The sequence below is a fragment of the Halyomorpha halys genome, unplaced genomic scaffold (assembly GCF_000696795.3).
Source record: "Halyomorpha halys isolate HHAL.00 unplaced genomic scaffold, Hhal_1.1 Scaffold1210.1, whole genome shotgun sequence".
Classification (NCBI taxonomy): Eukaryota; Metazoa; Arthropoda; class Insecta; order Hemiptera; family Pentatomidae; genus Halyomorpha; species Halyomorpha halys.
This window is the reverse complement of record NW_027115484.1, coordinates 65,029-86,617: the sequence shown is the minus strand read 5'-3', so window position 1 is coordinate 86,617 and position 21,589 is coordinate 65,029. Positions and strand designations below refer to the sequence as shown.

General features: G+C 33.2%; 2 protein-coding genes across 9 annotated transcripts in view; one reads left to right on the top strand and one right to left on the bottom strand.

Annotated features, from left to right (window-relative positions):
• Positions 1 to 21,589, top strand: part of norpA (no receptor potential A) — a 133,825-nt gene that overhangs the window by 94,362 nt on the left and 17,874 nt on the right. For all 8 annotated transcript variants that reach the window (XM_067052532.1, XM_067052530.1, XM_067052531.1 and 5 more), the window contains 9 exons: positions 1,982 to 2,148; positions 3,581 to 3,791; positions 6,924 to 7,011; positions 7,109 to 7,273; positions 9,481 to 9,669; positions 11,370 to 11,526; positions 12,925 to 13,082; positions 14,591 to 14,797; positions 19,302 to 19,466. In XM_067052532.1, coding sequence (XP_066908633.1) covers positions 1,982 to 2,148; positions 3,581 to 3,791; positions 6,924 to 7,011; positions 7,109 to 7,273; positions 9,481 to 9,669; positions 11,370 to 11,526; positions 12,925 to 13,082; positions 14,591 to 14,797; positions 19,302 to 19,466 — 1,507 coding nt within the window. The remainder of the gene's footprint in view (positions 1 to 1,981; positions 2,149 to 3,580; positions 3,792 to 6,923; positions 7,012 to 7,108; positions 7,274 to 9,480; positions 9,670 to 11,369; positions 11,527 to 12,924; positions 13,083 to 14,590; positions 14,798 to 19,301; positions 19,467 to 21,589) is intronic.
• Positions 14,787 to 21,589, bottom strand: part of LOC106688814 (disks large-associated protein 5) — a 67,286-nt gene continuing 60,483 nt past the window's right edge. The window contains exon 14 of the mRNA XM_014433460.3: positions 14,787 to 14,805. The gene's annotated coding sequence lies outside the window, so the exon portion shown is untranslated. The remainder of the gene's footprint in view (positions 14,806 to 21,589) is intronic.

The following is a 21,589-nucleotide window of genomic DNA, read 5'->3' as shown; positions in this document are numbered from 1 at the left end:
TTTATGCATAAACGTTGCGGAATATCAATTAAACGTAAATGGACAAAATAATCACAAAAAATTATTCAGGTCTAGACACCCTGCTAAAAGAAGGAATCTTTTTTAGGGGAAAAGAAAAACCGAAAATTCGTCATCACTAATTTAGATAATTGTATCTGTGATTGATTAAAATTTATAGAAGGTAGAATGTTACTATTTTAAGTCCTGGTTCAGATTACGACTTACACCTATTCTTAGTTGCATTATAAAATAAAAATCCACCAGGAAAATAATTTATTTATGAACAAACTGGGCATGATGGAAAATCATTTACTAAAAAAGTAATATTGCCATAGTGGCATACAAAGAAGAGTTAAAATTATCTGCTCTTCAAATAATATTGCCTAAGTAACGTGCAAAGAAGAGTTAAAATTATCCGCTCTTCAAATAATATTGCCTAAGTAACGTGCAAAGAAGAGTTAAAATTATCCGCTCTTCAAATAATATTGCCTAAGTAACGTGCAAAGAAGAGTTAAAATTATCCGCTCTTCAAATAATATTGCCTAAGTAACATGCAAAGAAGAGTTAGAATTATCCGCTCTTCAAATAATATTGCCTAAGCAGTGTGCAAAGAAGAGTTAGAATTATCCGCTCTTCAAATAATATTGCCAAAGTGGTCTACAAAGAAGAGTTAAAATTATCGTTTTTCAAATAATATTGCCTAAGCCATGTGCAAAGAAGAGTTAGAATTATCCGCTCAACATTAGCAAACCAAAAAAGTAACATGACAGTTTAAACTACCAACATAAACAAAATTATAACTTAATTGTGGATAAATATTGACTTAACCTCGTATGAAGAAGATTGAGAGAATAAAAAATATTGGCAAATAAATAGTTGTTAATAAATGGATTTTGGTCCAGGTGTGGTCAAATAAAACTCAAATAGTAAATTGGTGTACTATTTTTATGTGAACCAACATTTCGCCCCACGTTGCAGGGCTTCGTCAGAGCTAAAAAAGATACAAACACTTGACATAAGTACAACAAAAAAATGAGTAGAAAATAACAGGGGTATACAATGGAACGTAAAATTTAATAAGAAAAATTAAAGGTTATATACAATAAATGAAAACGCTAATAGTAACTAATTAATATTATTACTTATAAATTAATTTTTACTATTGTATGGTAATTAATTTGTACTTTCTTTAATATTTCTTCTCTTTATCTGTTACTATTACCGTTTTCATTTATTGTTTATAACCTTTAATTTTTCTTATTAAATTTTACGTTTCATTATATACCTGTTATTTTTTTTTTTTGTACTTATGTCAAGTGTTTATATCTTTTTTAGCCCTGACGAAGCCCTGCAACATGGGGAGAAATGTTGGCTCAAATAAAAATAGTACACCAATTTATTATTTGACCGCACCCGGACGAAATTGCATTTATTGATACAGACGGTCAATCAGCAATCTTCCAAATAGTTGTTAACTATTTTTTGTTGTTACCACACCCCCAACCATCTTCTTCATACTTTTCTAGTTTTGCTAAAGAAGATCACTAAAATTAATTACTATGTCGTTATTTCAGTTACAATGTGTTTATTATTACTTATAGCGTACATATTAATAGTTTCAACGACACTGAATTTGATATAGTTTGTTTTATTTAATTCAATAAATAATTGTACTTCAGTATTACAAATTTACAGCCATCCAATTGTTAATATAATGAACTTTTTCAAAATCTCTTGAGATTCGTTGTACCAAGGTTCCAATGCAGTAATAGATCTTGAGAAACATCAGCTATGATGCTCAAATGGCTTTGACCGTTTGTATCTATAAATTTCAATTAAGTTGTGTTTCCACATTAAAATCATGAAAGGAAGACATAATGAACCAAAAATCATTCCATTATCTACTTTTTGCTGTGATTATTGCATCTATTTCTAAGTAAAAAATTTTTATTTTAAGTTTGTATTTTTTTTTTTTTTTCAGAACTGAGGGTAAAGCAGATTTCATTAATATTGACCAGTTTATTAATTTCTTAAATGAAAAGCAGCGAGACCCTCGGCTGAATGAAATCTTATACCCCCTCTATGATGAAAAGAGAGCAGCTGAGATTATTGCAACCTACGAACAAAATGAAGAGGCTGTCAAAGAAAGTAAATATTGTTTTCAACTAATTCTTATTCAAACTTAATCATTGCTTTGATTAAACAAAATGAAGAGGCTCTCAAAGAGAATTAATATTGTTTTCAACTAATTCTTATTCTAGTTCTTGTTGAGTTCATCTAATTCAGGAATTTGCAATGGTAAGGGCTACTTTTTTTTAATGAAATCCGATAATAAATTAAAATTTGCGACTATTTGATGTATTTGTCCTGAAGGCATAAATCACTGAAACCGAGAACAATGTTTTTTTAGTTTTTGTGTGAAAAATCAAAAAATTGTTTTTGAATAAAATTCTATATAATGATCAGTCATGATAATTTGAGTTTTCTTGACCTGACGAGGAGACTAAGATGGCTATCTTGATGGTGAATCCTCAATTATGATATTGGATTCTCGTGGGAAATTGAATCAGAAAACAATTTTACAACTTGACATGAGTAATTTTTTTCAAAGACTGCTTTATTCCTTGCTAGTAAATGTTTTTGAGATGAGGTGAGGAGAACTCCCATCTAGGGGTATTGGGAATGGGATGGGAGGCAAGATTCTCTTTAATTATTACATTTTTCTTATTAAATAACACTAAAACTATAGCTCAATCAAACAGGAGGTTCAATGTCTAAGATAGCATCAAACTCCTAACTAAAATCCATGAACATTTGCTAGTAGGGAGTAGAGCAGTCTGAAAAAATTTACTTATGGTTACTAACTCCAAGGACCCATGTTCGAATCTGGCTGTGGCAGATAATTATTTATTCTGTTACTGTAGCCATGAGTCAACCCTGTGGGTTCAGGGGGCCAGGGGTCTACCCAGTCTCATAAAGTGGGTTCCCTTAGTTGAAGAAAATCTGGCAGTCGAGTGTTACCATGAACAAATCACCCCCTTGGACAACCGTTGTGCAAGAAACTGTACTTGTTACGTTTGAATTCTTAACTCTTAATGGGTTGTAGCAGTGTAGATTATTTCTTGACATCCAGATAAGACCCGTTTAGTTGAACAATAAACTTTTTCTTTAAGAGATATATTGAAATATTTTTAGCTTTTTGGATGTTTGATATAGGTTATTAGAGTATTTTTTACTAATTTGTTTATGACAAACTTGTTACTGACTTTCATGATGATATCTTAGATAATCTTTCAGAAAATCATTTTTAAGTTATCAGAATAAGTTACAGCCAGACTTTCTGATGCTTCGGATTGTACCAAATCAGTAAGACTAAAATTAATTTAATGAAACTGTGAATTATGTAGCAACAAACAAGTGTTGGACATTTTTTGATTTCCATTTTTACAAAACACTGTTGATATTTATATATATATTTTTTAATTATCATTTTTTATGATTTTAGTGCTTTTGTTCAGTTGTTAAACAATATATTATTGTTATATTAATATTTGAAACTAAAATTTCTTTACTGTTTTAGAAAAATTAACTAAGGATGGCCTGATACGCTATCTGATGTCAGATGAAAACGCTCCAGTCTTTTTGGACCGACTAGACATTTACATGGACATGGACCAGCCGTTGTCTCATTATTACATCAACAGTTCACACAACACATACCTTACCGGGCGCCAGTTTGGAGGCAAATCCAGTGTAGAAATGTATCGACAAGTCCTCTTAGCAGGTTGCAGGTAACGTTTGTGTTTTATTTCTTCCTATTAATCGATTTTATTTTGAGCATGAGTGGTTTGGGTGTCCTGATTTGTTCTTTACTCTCCTTTTTTCATGACTTTCGTTTTACCCCTTGATTTATTTACTCTTATCTTATTTCCTTAATTTTCCTCTCTTCTATATTTGTCTTATATTTCTGATATCTATTTGTTATTACTCCAGGTGTTCATTTTATGCCTATCACTGTACATTGTATTTCTATCTTCTTTAATTTACTTTTCTCATATTTTTATAAAATTGTTCACTTAGTTTTTACATCAACTACCTTAGTTTAATTTATATTTTATGTCATCTTATACTGCTTAAAATATTTTTAGTTTTTGTACTATATTAGTTCCTATGGTTATAGCAATAGTTATTGGGTTGAAAATAAATTTGTAGCGTTTTTTACTGGTGATTTTAATAAAAACTTCAGATTCTTGTAAATATTTTTAATCAATTATATAGGGTTGGCAAATTAGTCCTGTCGGTTTTTGTATTCATGTTTTGTTTATTATACATCACATTATTCTGATGCAATTAATCACAATGAGGATTGTTTATCCTATTTATAATATGTAAACAGTTATGTCTGTTGACACTTGTAAAGATTAAGTCAGTATTGTGTATGTGATCCAGCTGAGAAGATCGACGGTAATATAGTGCATTATAGGCATATTTTGCTTTATTACTTCAAAACAGGAAAGCGAGCTGTAGAGGCACATCAAAAAAATATGCAGGGTCTATGGGGATAATGCCTTAACAGAGTGCACGTACCAAAATTGTTTGCAAAGTTTCGAGCAGGGAATTTTGACATAAACAATGCACCACGACCTGGTCGCCCACAAGAAATTGAAACCATTGATGTTAAGGTGATAGTCAATCAAAATCCATCCCAATCAGTGTGATACATTGCAGAGGTCCTTGACATATCACATAAAAGCATAGAAAATCATTTATGGAAGCTCGGCTATGTTTCTTGGCTTGATGTTTGGGTCCCTCCACTCTCTGACCAAAGCCAACTTTGCAACACGCATTTCCATTTGCGATTCACTGCGGAAACCTCGAGAAAACAATCCATTTTTTAAAAGACTTGTGACAGGGGATGAAAAGTGGATTGTCTATGATGATGTGCGAAAAAAATCTTGGAGACCCAGCAAGAACCACATCGAAAGCGGGATTGCACCTAAAGAAGATAATGCTTTCTGTATGGTGGGATTGCAAGGATGTGATTTTTTATGAGCTGTTGCCACAAGGTGATCGATTGATGATAACACTAGGCCCCATACTGTTGCCACAAGGTGATCGATTGATGATAACACTAGGCCCCACACTTCTTTAGTCACCCGCAATAAATTGTTAGCCCTTGGATTGGATCTTTTGCCCCACGCTTCCTATTCACTGGACCTTCCTCCTAGTGACTACCACTTATGCCAGTCTCTACAAAATTCCTTAAGTGGAAAACGGTTTGAAAACAAACAGGATTTCAGGGAGCACCTTAATCACTTTTTCACCAATAAACCACAGACATTCTATGAACATGGGATTATTCAGGTGTTGGAGACATGGGGTAATCAAAAATAATAGACATTACATTGTAAATTAAAATAAATATTATGTACAAAATATACTCAGCTTTCTTTCACTCAAAAAAATCAAAAGGATTTATCTACCAACCCTATATATGACCCATTTTGATCTATTACATGTTACCATCTTTCAGGTAATTTTTTAATTCCGCCCTCCCAGAACTTCTCAGATTTTTATGAAATGAACTCCTCTATGTGCATTGCAGTCCTCGAGCGAATTAAAGTGTTTCCCGTTAAGAGAGTTTTGAAGGGCCCGAAATAAGTGAAAATCTATTGGGGCAAGGTCTGGTGAATATGGTTGGTTGGGGATCACATCCTACCCAAACTCCAATAATTTCTCCCAGGTCTGCAAAGACAGGTGAGGATGGGCGTTATCGTGATGGAAAACTATGCCTTTACGATTAGCTAGTGTTGGACGCTTTTGCTCAACTTGACGCTTGCATGAAATATGTTAAACGTTTCTGCGATATCCCGTGTCGTAGAGTGAGGGTTGTCTGTGACCAATGCTTGAATTTGGTCAACATCAACAGTTAAAGGATGACCTAAGCGCTTTGCATCTTCCAAGTCAAAATTTCCATTTCTGACCCGAGCAAACCACTTACAGATGGTACTTTCTCCTAAAGCATCATTGCCATACACACTGCAAATTTAGTTAACCATCTGTGCAGCGGATTTTCCTTCTCGAAAAATCAAAAATCATTAAATGACGAAAATTAATTATTTTTTCTTCCATTTTGAGCAAGCAAAATATCACTTAAAGATAAGAAATCTCGGTTGAATGCATAAAAGCACCTTAACTAATCCTTTTTAAAAATATGTAAACGTTATTGACCCAGTAAACATGATTTTATAAACACAGAGAATTAAATTGAAAAATGCTACAAACTTACTTTACAACCCAATACTTTTTTTGTTTTGTTGAAAATTGAATTACTTTTTAAATAACCCATAAAGTGTCTATTTTTTTTGTTTTTTCAATTCATCAAAATTGGTTTGGAACTGAACTACAGTCTACAGTCCATAGGAAAATATGTTTTTTGCTATTGCCTTGCACAGGATGCTCAATTTGAAACACAGGTATCAGAAAAGAAATCTTGCATAACAAAAGGAAAGGAACAAAATCGATCCTCCCTTTCAAGAGATAATATTTATTGTATTGATATGTTACTTTTGGATTGAGTCTGGAATACAGATTTTTGGGGATACCTAGTCTCTATGAAGTGGGCATCTGGTCCTTCATTGTGTTTGGGATAAACTGGCAACTAAGTTTAAATACTGACCACATCATCTACTTGCACTACCATTAGTTAAGAGACAATATGTCCTTGTGTTGGCATAGGTTTATTTTTATTTACAAATCAGTTTGGTGTAGAGTGAAGGAAAATTATGTTTTAAACTTTTTCCTTTTTTCACGTATTTTTTAAAAATGTTATAAGCCTTGTTTTTGTGAATAATATGCCATGATAAGAACCTAAAATTCTCAATAATTTTAATTTTATTATTTTCTCTTATCAAAATGTACAGGTGCGTCGAGTTGGACTGCTGGGATGGTAATGATGATGAGCCTATAATTACTCATGGAAAAGCAATGTGTACCGATATCCTGTTTAAAGTATGTAAATGTCTTTTCTTACTGCTTTTTTTTTTTTTTTTATTATTACCTAATTTCTTCATTTTGTTTTCCTGACTATTTTATGATAAATTTTCAGGATGTGATATACGCTTTGAGAGATACTGCTTTTGTTACTTCTGATTTTCCCGTTATCCTATCCTTTGAAAACCATTGTTGTAAAACGCAGCAGTATAAATTGGCCAAATATTGTGATGATATATTGGGGGATCTCCTACTCAAAGAGCAAATTCCTGATTTCCCAGTATGTATGTCTTTTTTTTATTGATTGTAATATTATTGGTTTGTACTAAAATCTATATATTAATAGGCCACCACTTTTTTTGTATTATTAATAACTTGAAAATTGGTATGTCATTACAAAGGTATTGTTGAGTAGGGTCGCAAAAAAATAAATTTTTTCCAATTAAGTTGTCAATAAAGCTGGTAAAGACACATAAACATAAAATATATAAAGGTTTCATTCAATGTTAATCTATTTACATAAAAGATGTAATCATAGTATTTAACATTTCATTTTAACATGTCTTAGGATTATTGTTAATATTTTAGAAAATAAAGTATACCCTAGATCGTTTCCCAACTGATAGTCTGGAGACGACCCCTAGGGGAGTTTGAATGATGACTAATTACTCTGTGAGATTTCATCGGAAAATTATAACAAATCAAATAAAAAATATTTTTGAAGCATTAGCTTATAATAAGAATCAGTAATTAACATTTCCATTTGGCAAATTGTATAAAATTGGCCTATGATTTTTATTTACTTTTTTTAACAGATAAAGTACACCTTACTACCAAATTTAAAGTTTCTAGATATCTTTTGTAGTGTATAATTTAAAATGTTTTTACTAAACACCATATACCCATCTTTATATAATTGTTCTAGAGAATCCCGGGACACCAAATCAATAAATATTTATGTGAAGAAACAAATTTTGTGAGTTTTAGAATTTAGGGGACTAAAAACCAGAACATTAATTTTAGTAAACCGTTATATTTCCTCCATAATTTTCCAAAAGGAAGATGTTTTGAATTTTTTACAAGAAATAATATTCAATTGTACTTTTCTGAAAACTGTTTAAATTGGAGTTAGTCGATCTGTCAACTGAAAGATTCATTTGTAAAGTTTTGCCACAATGAATACTATTGTAATATATTCAGTTCAGTTCTTAAACGAGTTAGGATTAATTTCATTTGTAAAGTTTTGCCACAATGAATACTATAGTAATATATTCAGTTCAGTTCTTAAAGTTTTGTCACAATGAATATTATAGTAATATATTCAGTTCAGTTCTTAAACGAGTTAGGATTAATTTCAATTCATATTTGGGGTGGGCTGAAAGTTGTGTACATGTGCACACCACATCAGATTTTTTATTCAATTTTCAATTTAAATAAAATAAAATAATGCTTAGTGCTCATTTTAATTTTATAAATAAGTCAAAACAAATTCTGGCCAAATTACAATTTCTACTGATGTTTCTAGTATATAGTAAAGATTGCTTTGTAAACTTTAAAAGTAAACCTTATCGTTTTGCACTTAACTAAAAAGAAATATAATTAAGATAAATCAAATTTAAGTATTTCAATACTTTTAAGGGGTAAGTATAATTTTATCTCCAGCTGATGAAGCTCATTTAAATTTGCTGTGGGTAAAAAATCAGAATACATGAATTGAAGTTGGGATTTTTTTTTTTTTTTTTTTTTCATTTCCACTTCCTCCACTCTTTTTCCATATGTCAGTAAAGGAAATCAAGCAGTGTTTTTCATTTACCCCAATTCTGCAGGGAAAAGAAAGTGTTAAGAACATACCTAATATATATATATCGAACAAGTGGCTAAAATTGGAAAACGGAGTGAATCTGCCACTTCCATCCTCCACTATAGCATTACTTTCTTATATTTAAAACAGAAAGTTATATTAAGTATTGGTTGATGTACGGCATGTCACAATCTCACAAGAGATCATAAGAAAAAAAGAAGGGGATCCTTCACTGCCAAACTGCCCCGCTAAACCCCAAATAAACATCAGTTCTATATCACCTTTGAAACATTAATTTACAACGAGAAGTGGATTTTGTAACTACTTAAGTAAGTTATAATATTTGTCACATCGAGCAACATTAAAAAAGTGGCTAAAATTGGATAATAGCATGATATTGTTTGTCAATATGAAAATTTGCCAAACATTTGGGCAATAAAAGATTAACAATTGGTAAAAATGTAGAATGAATTTATGTTGATCAGTGGTTGTGAAGTCTATCAGAATTTGAGCTGATGAAAATTTAGTATCCACTTGCCCTGGCATACCAACTTATAACTTTTTATTTCTTAGCAAAAGTCAAATCGTAATTTATTATATATGTAATTAAACTATTGTTAGGTAGTTTAATTATTCATAAAAAAGTTTGTAATTTCTTCTTTAATGATTTTAAAATAATTTTCCAGTTGGATCCTGGCGTAGCCTTACCACCCCCTTCATCCCTGAAAAGAAAAATATTAATAAAAAATAAAAGACTTAAGCCCGAAGTCGAGAAGAGGGAGCTTGATCTGTTCCTCCAAGGCCAGTTTGTTATCGACGATGAGGAGAAGGAGGATGCTTCTGCTCCAGTTCCTGTTAATCTAGACGAGAAGAAGGTATTTTTTTTAAAAATTAATTTTCGGGTTATTTAACTCAGCAATGATAATTGAATAGTACTTAAGCGGTTGCTGGTTTTAATCAACCCCTATCTGCCTTCCTCACTCGCTCCTTCCATGCTTTGAATATAAGGATGGGCAAATTTGAAAATGCCTCGTTTAATTTAGCCTTAATTTGAAGGAAATTTGGGTAGTATAATAAAAATGATGCAGTATTAATTTTATCGAATTCCATCGTCTACTTTCCACTTATGTACACTTTCACATGCACAAAAGTTTTTTCTTTGACACCTATATTCCTTTAAGGGCTTTCCAATGTGGCTCAAAGTCAGAAGAAAGTTAGGGTTAAATGAAAAATGGATCTAGTTCAATTTTCTTCTACTATTTTCGATTACACATGTGCAAAAGTTTTTTCCTTGACACCTTTATTTTGAAAATAGCTTCTCCAATTCTGACAGCTCCTTTGACTCAAAGTTGGAGATCTGTGTAAACATTTCATCCACTACTTCCGTGAAAAACTAGTGTCCTGGTAACAGTTAACCTACTTCTTTCTTGAGCTATACTTAGACACCTAGTATCCTCCCTCTTTTACTATTGTCCTCAAGGTATGCGAATCATAAGATTCATTAATAGGACCATGGTTTAGTTCCCATGAGAACTTTAAGAAGAATTAAGCTCTTTAGGTGGATCCTTCTTCAATATTTCCTGCAACCATTCCTTTATCAAACTATTAATAACTATTGCTCTCCTATATCTACAATGTCCTCAAACTCAGATTCCTATATTCCTCACCCAGTTTATGATGTATCAGCTCCTATAATGCATATCGTATTAGATCAGCTGATTTTAGCTGATGCAAGCTTTACCACAAGGTGCCACGAATGCAATCTCAGGTTTAGTCTCTCGCCCTACTTCATGAACATAACCTTGCCTAATCGGTAAACTGTAACAGTTCAGTTTATTTTATCTGCGACTGTAAAACAGATCTTTTAGTTCAGTTTTTTTTTATTGTTAGTTCTAGGTCTCAGTAATCCCTCAACATCTGCTGGATAACTGCTAATACAAAAATGCAGAAGACTTTATTATTCACTAATTGCATATTTCGCTATTTTCAAATGTCTTCACCCAATTGAATTTATGCCTTTTTTTTTTTTAATATGTTAAAATTTCTCCTTGAAACAATTGAAAAAAATTCTAAGCCTTCAACGACAACAGCTTGTTCAAAAATCTGTAGAATATGACTCAAAAGACAACCACAACAACTTGTTCAAAAAGCTGTAGAATATGACTTAAAAGATAAAGCACTGATAATATCTTATTTATTACAATCTATGAGAAAAATTAATCTAAATTTACAAATGTTTAGATTTATTTGTAAATTATTTATATACTGTGATTAAAATTAACAAGAAACATATTTTTAAAAGAAATCGTATGATTTTGTCTTATATAGCCTTCATAAAATACCCTCCTATTTACAGAAGAAGATAGATTCTGCATCCAAAAATTTGAAATTCATTTGATTTTCCTGGAACATAACCCTCACGAATGTTGAGGGACTATTGTATATCTATTTTAAGTTTATAAATTGAGGAATACCAAATTAATTATTTTTATATTTATTTTTTATTGTATTTATAATTATTTTTAAAAATTCCTAAATTTCAAAAATTATGATGAATCAATAATTACCATTTCAGCCACTTGTACCTGAAGAGTCAACAGAAGTAGCCGCAGTGGAGGCTCCACCTGTGCAGATACAGTACACTGGCAGTACAACCAATGTCCACCCTTGGCTCTCGTCCATGGTTAACTATGCTCAGCCGATTAAGTTTCAGGGCTTTGATGTGGCTGAACGTAAGTGTTCCTATTGATCAAACTGTTTAGGTATTTTTGTTTATTCAGCGGGATGAGTCATTTATAAATGACGTATTTCGTTCCCTTGGAAATAGTAGTCTGTTCGTCCACCAATCCGTTTGGTATGACAATTTTAAGAAGGTTATCGACTCTCTTCTCGTTCCCGAAAACAAAAAGTTTTAAAACTGAATGTAATCGAGTTTCCTCTTTACCCTACTTACAGTCCTTACATACTATTTTCTGACTGCATTGACTCATGAAATGAAATATAGTTTATTGTTCTAGGACTAAGACTCTTTAGAACTATTGCAAAGTTAAGCACTCTATTGGCCAGAAACAATGTGGTCACACTTTATTACAACTTATACTATAATCGAATACTGAGTAATTTTTGGTATATTCATAATACGTTTAAGTTTAGTTTTGAGTTTACCTGAGAGCTCACCATATTCCATAGTCACATTGTAGGAAAACAAGAGTTGAGAGATGTGTGGTTTCCCAGAATAAAGTTTGGTCAAAAGTGACTCCAAGGTTTTTGACTTGTTTGTGAAATGAGGTAGGGTTATTATGGAGGATAAGGTCAGGAGGTTCTGGGGTAGAATTGATCCAATAGTGTATAATATGTTAATATTACTATTCTTATTTCTTAAAATTATTTTCAACCTCGTACCCTTGAGTTAATGAGATTGTTAATTATACCAAATAAAATTAAAGATACTTTAGAGGAAACCATTCAAAAAATTCAGCATTTAAGTTCTCTCAAACTATCTCAATGAAGGTTAGACCTAGCTAATATTAAAACCATTTAATTGAACATTGATATAACAAACTTGATCGAAATCCCTGGCATACACTCGCCCTGAATATATAATTGCAGTTTCATACGACTTCTCATTCTATTGCTACTCAGCGGAGCTCAGAAAGTTTATTATGCTGTTAAAAACATTTGAAATTTTGTTCAATTGTAATACTTCCCCTACTATATATTCCCCATAGAAGTAAGGAAAAGTAAAAGTTCAAGTTTTTGGATTGTAAATTGCACTATTTTTTTCCCTAAGAATAGGCAAAAAAAATCCCAAGGGTACTGACATCTCTTATCTTAGAAACATTCCAAGCATTTCTCCTTAAACCTAGATCTCTGAATGAGGTTCAAAATGACATTGCAGGATTTTCTCGTTCTAAATCCAAAAGTGGCATTATTAAGGAATCCAACAGCCTAGCATTGAGATAGCAACAAACCTCAGTGGTGTATTATTCGATTATTTAAAAAAAAAAAACATGGTATTTAAAGAAAATTGTTTTTATATTAGCAAGAAAGCGATAATTATTTTTTTATGACTCATCCTATTTGAATGTGTGGATTCATAAAAATTAATCAATATTCCTTTGAATGTTCAGAGAAAAATGTTCATCATAACATGAGCTCTTTTGCTGAAAACACCGGGCTTGGCTACTTGAAATCTCAAGCCCTAGAATTTGTCAATTACAACAAAAGGCAAATGAGCAGGATTTACCCCAAGGGAACGAGGGCCGATTCCTCCAACTACATGCCCCAGGTAATATATATATAATACTGTTCTATACTACTATAATATATACAATACTGTACTGTAATAATAAATTATACCATACTATAATATATAATACTATACTATAATAACATATATTATTATTACTTGGGAAACAGACCATGGAGGTCTAAGTTCTCGCGCGATGTGTTAGGAAATACATTGTGCGTCTCTTGACATGGTTTTTTCATAGGGTGGGTTCGTCACTCCCACATCTTTTTTTTGTGAGTGCCACCCATTGGCTAACGGGGCTCACAAATGCCCAGAGGGAGGTAGTGAGTGAATTTTGCATTATTTTGTGCTTAAAAAAAGCCCGGGTTGGACCGGGATTCGATCTGACAACCTGTGGGTTGGTAGACTGGCGCGTTATAATACCTAGGGAGGTGTACTCCCTGTCCACCTAATAACCATGGTGAACCAATCTCCATTTTACAAATTATGCAACTATTCATGTATTTGCACTACTCATTGCTTAAATTGTATAACTGTAATTAGCATATATTCTGTAGTTCAGATTGTATAATTTTTTTCAATATAATGTTATAAATATAATTTTTTTTCTGTTATAAATATAAATATATTGTGCTTCCATTTCTTTTCCAATTGTTCAAGTTTTAAGTTCTCAATGCACTGAGAGAGCAAAATAAAATATTATACAGTGATCACCAAAATGTTTTTATATGATAGAATTTTCAATTCGCTGAGAGAATAAAATAAAATATTTCATGGTAATCACTAAAAACTAATATAATAGAGAGATGTAATATATTATACGATATAATATAATTTTATGCTACAATATTATATAATGCTATACTATGATGTAATATACAATATAGTATAATGCTATACTACAGTATAATATAATTTTCACTGAGAGTGTCATCTTAAGGATAGTTTTTAATCACCCTCTTTTTTTTTAGAAATACTTTTTTTAAACCACTTAGAGTCCAAATGTTTTTGCTTTAATACTGCCTTGCTGGCTTATACAGCATAAGAGTAACTGCTATTAATAGTTTCAGCTTTTTAGGTGTTGTCGATTTTTAGATACAGCAGTGAGTATGTGAGTAAATGAGAGCTATCTCCTTTATTTGTTAAGATGAAACAGGTTTCTACCTTACCTTAGCTGATACTGGTCCAATTTAGTTGGTCTTTGTTTTTTTGTAGAGAACTGAATTATATTTTAAATAAGAGGCTATAAATGATGTTCCTGGAGACATATAGTTTTTGAGTTATTCCAAAAAATAATTTTTTATTTAGGTTATGTAAATAATTTTCTTTGAGCCAAATATTTTGTAAGCCAGCCTTTTTACTCATGTATCCCACAAAGGGATCAATCATTGATAAGCTTCCTTTTTGAGATAGAGAGAGGGACCAAGCAGTTCCAGACAAAACTCCAGTTTCATTATATAGAATAAGAGTGTTTAATTGTAAATAAAAATATTGGTTATACATAATACTATGAAACTAAACATTTATAAAATAAATTTGATTAGGTTTTCTGGAATGCCGGCTGCCAAATGGTTTCACTAAACTTCCAAACCGCCGATCTTCCAATGCAGTTAAACCAGGGAAAGTTCGAATACAATGGGAATTGCGGCTATTTACTTAAACCAGATTTTATGAGGCGTGCGGACAGAAACTTTGATCCCTTCGCTGAATCTCCAGTTGACGGAGTCATTGCTGCGCAATGTGCTGTTCAGGTAAAATACTGCACAAACAAAACAGGTCATTTATCGATTAAATAAAAAAATTATATTAGGAGGAAGGGATTAGATGATGGATGGTGAACTCTATATATCTGTATTGTAATAATCTAGATTTATTTAAAAATAAATAAAGGTAATTTTAATAGTTTTTACTTATTCTCAAATCTAAAGTATAACTTAGGTTCAAATGGAAAGCTTTATTACTAAACAGATAGGAGAATTTTATTTAAATTTTATAACATTATAGACTCTTAATCTCAGAGTGGGTTTTCTAGACAATTAGAACACTTTTCTACTAATAACACTTTTATAAATATACTTAATAATATGTTGAGCTAAACTAACCAATTTATACTCTTCTATAATTGCTAATGGTTTTCGATGTCTTCTATATCAAAAAACACCCACTGACTGTAAACAAAGCATTTGGTCCTCTAATAGTTTTCAAGACATTTCATCCACCGGCGATCTAAACAAAAAATCGCTTATTCTTCTTTGATGATTTTAGATGTCTTCTTTTCCTCTTGATGTCTAGAAGTCTACCACTCTGTCTACGTCAGTGGTGATCTCTTCACCTCTTCCTGGAGATGTCCAGTATCCCCCCCCCTCCCGTTCAAATAAGCAGTGACCTCTAAACAAAGATCTCTGTCTAGATGTTCAATGCAAACATCGATTGCAGCATAACAGTTTTGAGCTTTTTCTTATGATTTTTTTAATGAATATTATTGTTTAACACTTATTATTAACTTCTATTTTTTCTCAAATCTACTGTAATTACAATCATGATGGGAAGAAAAATAAAATTTTAAATATTTGAATCTGCTCAACATGACAGCGATTCTACTGCCTTCAGAATGGTGCCGCCATCTTGGCTTTGTACAATGTCTTTTGTGACAGTATATTTTACTGAAAAAAATTGGTTACTTTCTTTTTGGTTTAACAAAGCAAATGAACAATATTGAAACAATATATAAAATAAAAACATATTGAAAAACCATTTATATATAAAAAATAACTATTTACTAAAAAAGAGGATATTACAATGTATGTGTATACATATATAACTTATGTGAAGTCGGGTGAAGATAAAATAAAAGGAAAAAGGGGCACTGAAATGACTTACTAACTTGCTGGAATAACACTGCTTTATTTCTCCTTTTAATCCCTCTTATATACATTTTGAATCTTTGTTTACGAGGGGAGTTAGGATTACGGCTGATATTGTGCCTGGCCATCCCGTAACTCCCCCCTACCAGTTTATGAACCGGCTCATAAATTTACAAAATTACAAACAAAACCTGAGATACACAAATAATAATATAATACAAAAATATAAAAAACATAATAACTAATATACAAAAAATAAAAAACATAATAACTATAATACTTCTTACAAATATTACTTCACTAAAACTTTAACTAAAAATACTCTTCTGGTCTCACTATCTACACTTCGTCAACACACTGCTGTTCTCTACACGTACAATAAAAGGATTACAGCACATAAAAAAAAAATACTATCTTTGTTTGTGAACGGAGATGAGGATACACCAGCATTCTACGGTGCTCCCGATGTGGGGAACTTCAATTGTTCAATGTCGACATTTCTTCTCTTTTTGGGTTCGTTTACACTCTCTATTGTGACCACATTGTGTTCTCTAATGACAGTCACCTGGAATGGACCCTCATATCGCTGTAACGCTTTACTCCGATTTGTCCCCACCCGGCGGTAGACAATTGTCTCGATTTTAATCTCCCCCCTAACGTCTCTAAGATTTTAATTCTGGTGAGCTACCCGTTTGTTTTTTTCTCACACTATCCTCTCCCTGACTTTCTGCCATACTTTGGTTAGTGCCATGCCGTTATTTACGACCTCCCCCCACCACCAGCTGTGGCCCTATAATCCCGTTGGCACCCCCTAAGCCCAAAATGAATTTCGAAGGGTGAAAATCCAGTTATCGCCTGTATTGAATGATTATAGGCCGCCACTGCTTTTGTTATCGCTGCGTCGGCCTCTAACCCTTTATCTAACTGGGGCCTTAACTGACCCTTAAATGATCCCCATGTGTGCTGTGCAGTCTCTCTATTCCCTCTCTTCCCTTGGGGTGACCTGGCGTGTTTAGGTGCTATTCCACCCCTAACGCTCTCATTTCCTCCCGGATCGCACTATTGTCGAATTCCCTCCCTGCATCCGATGAAATCCTGTCGGGAATGCCGTAGAACTGGAACCACTGTCCACGCTCCTAGTACTGCCTCTGCTGATTTTTTTGTGCTAAGACACACGTCACAAGTACCTACAACCTTCTGTATAGTTTTCTTCATACCCCACAAAAAGTACCTACGTTTCAGGGCTTGCATCGTCTCGTTTACTCCTCTGTGATTCGTCTTCCTCTGATGTACGCCAACGTCACTTCTTTCTACTGCTCCTCGTCCCGTATCATATCTACATCCCCTTATTGTTCCGATCACCAGAGTCTTTTAATCTTTTCCCAGATGACCACATTGCCCACATAAATATAGTAAGTTCGCCCAGCCTTGGACGCATATTTTAGTGCTCGACAAATGAGGTTTTCCTCGGCTCCCGGCTGAGACATATGGTGTTTATCGTACTGCGTCCATAGCTGGTATAGTCTATTTTCATCTGTCCGGATGTTCTCGTCTTCCAGATTATTTGCCTCGGCTTGTTGTTGATTATTTCGTCGACTTCATCCATTTCTGCCATTTGTGGCACAAATCTCCGATAATAGTTCAGGGCACCTAGTAACCTCCGAACTCCCTTAACATCCCTTGGCACTGCCATCTTTTGAATCGCCTCAACCTTCTGTGGATCAGGCTTGATTCCCTGTCCTGAGATCACATGTCCTAAAAAGTTAATTTGCTCCCGACCTAGCACCGACTTTTCCTGGGACAATTTCAACCCAAATTGTTGAATCCTCTGAAAGACTTTCTCCAAATGCCTTATATGCTCCTCTTCGTACTTGCTAAACACGAGAAGGTTATCCATGTAGACCTGATACATGGATTAATCCAAGCCTCGTAAATATTCGTCCATCAGGCGCTGGAAAGTGATTGGTGCGTTGTTCAACCCGAACATCATAAGAGTGAATTCATAATGACCCCTCTCAAACGTGTAGGCCGTTTTGTGTTGGTCCCTGGAGTGCATTGCGATTTGGTGATATCCAGCTTTAAGGTCAAGGGTGTTGAATATGATTGCTCCTCCTAATCTGTCTAGAATGTCCTCTAGTCTCGGGATCGGATATTTTTCGTCTACTGTATTATCATTGAGCTTTCTGTAATCTATTACGACTCGATATTTTTTGGAAGTTCCCCTGGTAGACTCTTCTTCTTCACAGCCCACAAAGGACTATTGTATGGCGAAGTACTATCCGCTATTATCCCTTGTACCTTTAGACTCTAATTCTTCCCGAATGTGTTGTCGGAGTGTCTGAGGATTTCTTCTTTCTTTCATAACCTCGTACATAACCATGTCTCGCTTTAATCGGATTTCATGGACTGTCTTACCCGTCTTCCCCAACCTATTTCCCTGCTTGAAGAATATATCCGAGTATTCCTCTAAAAAAAGGGCTTCAGCTATTTTGGGGGAGTTGAGGTAAACTACTACCGAGAAAAATGACAAAGAAATAACTAATATAATTATTGACCTTCAAAATATGCATGATAGCATTGTGACATCCAAGAATCATATTAATTCTATTAGAAATAAAATATGTTCCATAATAAGTAATCATTTGGCAGATAACAAGAATAACAAAAAATCCAGTTTAAACGTACAAATTAATAGAGATTTAAAAGACCTAAACAATTTCTTTAAAAAATAACAAGGACATGATTATAATTAGATCAGATAAAACAAAACAATTGGCTATTTTATACAAAAAATGTGTATAATGGAAAGATGGATAAATTATTAAATGACAAAAACACATACAGGACATTGAGAGCGGAACCTTTCATAGATTTAGTCAGAAAAATTAATAAATATGTCAATTAAATCCATAAAGTGGGGTTCATAGATAAATTTATTAAAAACTTTTTCTCCGTATTGAAGTTAAAATTTTCACCCAATGATAACAAGTTCATTATGAGCTCTGGAATGCCTAGTTTTGTTTTGTTAACAACTCTGTTTTTAATTTTATGTAAATTGTTATATTTCTCTAACGATTCAGCATTGTTCAATTTTGTTTAATGTGTAAGTTTATTCTTTACTATTTGTCTTCAAAGATGTTCAATTGTTGTTATAATTATTATCCTTGATTGTTTTGTTTATCATTATTTTATTAATCTTGGGTTTATTTATTTTGCGATTTAACTTTATATTTCACTTTCTTTTTTTATAGTTATAACTTTCTCATTTTATTCATCAATCGATTTATTTATCTGAATCTTAAATTCTGTATCTTTATCATTGTAAAATTGTTGTATACTATTTATTATTTGTTTCATTTTTTTATTTAAATTTAAAACAATTTATTTGCAGGTGATCGCTGGTCAGTTCCTGTCAGACAAAAAAGTCGGCACCTACGTGGAAGTAGATATGTACGGCCTACCTACCGATACGATAAGGAAAGAATTCAGAACACGTGTGATTCCTAGTAACGGCCTCAACCCTGTATATAATGAAGAACCATTCCTATTTAGAAAGGTAATCATCATCTAATGTATGATAATCATGTCTTATTCTTCGATAATAAAACTTGATTTTGAGTTGATGAAACAATTTGATGAGCAGAGGGAAGGCCAGTTCTGAGAGATGATAATAAACATGGAAAATTATATAATCCTATTCAACAACACTTTTCCATTTCATTCTTCAGAATAGATCCCTTATTAGACCAGAAATACTCCATAAAGAAATTTTTAAAAAAATTCTATTTATATGTATTTACGTGTTTATATCAATTTACTTTCAAACCGTTTTCCAATTTTAGCCACTTTTTCAATATTGCTCAATTTAACAAATATTCTAACTTAAGTATCCCCTTCCTACTTTAAGTAAATATTTCAAAGTTGTGATAAGACCATTGCCAAATCAAGTTTTAGTGGGTTGGTTTTTCTCATTTTAATGGAAATACACAAACAGAATATATATATTTTCTTATCTCCTTTATTAAACAGATAAATAAGAGATGAAATATATATATATTGTAATAATCACAAATTATTTAAAATAAAAAAAAAAAAGAAAGAATTTTGATAGTTTTAACTAATTTCAAATATAAAAGATAGCTTGGGTTCAAATTTAAAAACTCTAATATTAAATAGATAAGAGAATTTTATAACATAATACTCTTTTCTAAGGGCGGGTTACTAGGCAATCAGAAACAGATGACACTTAAACTTAATTAATAGCTATTTCACAAATACAATAAATTCCAGTCAGAAACAAAACTAACCAATTACACATCTTCCCCTGTTAATTGTTGATACCTTCTTGTCGATGATGCTATATCCAAAACTCCTAACAACGGCCTCCAGTCCTTCACGCTTCTAGCCGAACGGACGTCTTCTCCCCTAGCCAGCAAAATCAAGAGTACCCGTTTCCTCTCTTCTATCTTCAATGTTCACTGGCCAATCCAGAAATAATCTATTGTAATGCAATCGCTCTGCTTTACTTACTTTGATTTATGATTTAAATAGTTTATTGATAATTGTTATTTTCTTCCATTTCTTCTTTGATTATTCCTTTTCCATAATTACTGCATAGAAACAACAAAAGTTGAAAAATTTCAATCCATGTTCTCAAACACAAACACCCAACGAACATTTCGGAAGGACGGAATGGCGCACCGCCATCTTTGTTTTGGATAGCATATATATTTTAGACAATGAAAACTGATTAGCTTGCTTTTAAGTTCAATACTATAAATAAACATATTGAAATGAAAAATCACACAAAACCTACCAACAATCATTTATATACAAAAAATAACGATTCACTCATAAAAGAGCATATTACAGTATATATATATATATATGCATGCATATTTAATCCCCATCCTTTGCCACATGGCATTATTAGAGGTTGGGCTGGGTCCGCTGAAGGCAGGTGATACAAAGAATTGGGAGGGCTGGTCCACTGGGGGATAAAAGGGGAGAGAGGTTAAGATAACTTCAGGCTGCAGAGCCCGAAGTCCTTCCTTCGGCGAGGACTTCGACCAAGGGGACAATGCTTTGCCACCCGGGTCTTGATGGTGAGGCGACCTGTCTGAACAGTGGGTTAGCATATGCCTCCAACCCATCAAAAACCTTGATGTGCCTACGGTCTATGAACTCCAGCACAGAGGGGAGCTGGAGCTCTTCATGGATGGTACTGTTACTGGCTCTTTGGAGTGAAGTTCCTCTGACTATTTGCTGAAGGAGGGAATTCTAGAAATTCTGCACTTTTTCAGTGTGGTCTTGAAGAGGTGCACAGGAGGGGGGGCACCTTAGAGCAGAGTCTGGCGGATGATTAACTTGTAAATCTTCAACTTGAGCCAAAGTGATATCTACTGTGAGGTGAGCAGGTGTTAGAGCCTGTAGGACTTCAACCAGGCCAGTTTGAGTCTCTCACTCAAATGACTGGAGAAGGCAAGATGCCTATCAAGTGTCATACCGAGGTAGAGGATGAGATCTAGTCTGCTTGGGGGGTATAACATCGGCTTCCCTGCGGTGCTCCATAAGATGGTGGTGTAGGAGTCGTTCGAAGACCTTGTCCATGTGCGAGAGGAGGCTGATCAGGGGGCAGTGCTCAGGCAAGTAGCAGCACTACGATCACCTGTTTCCAGA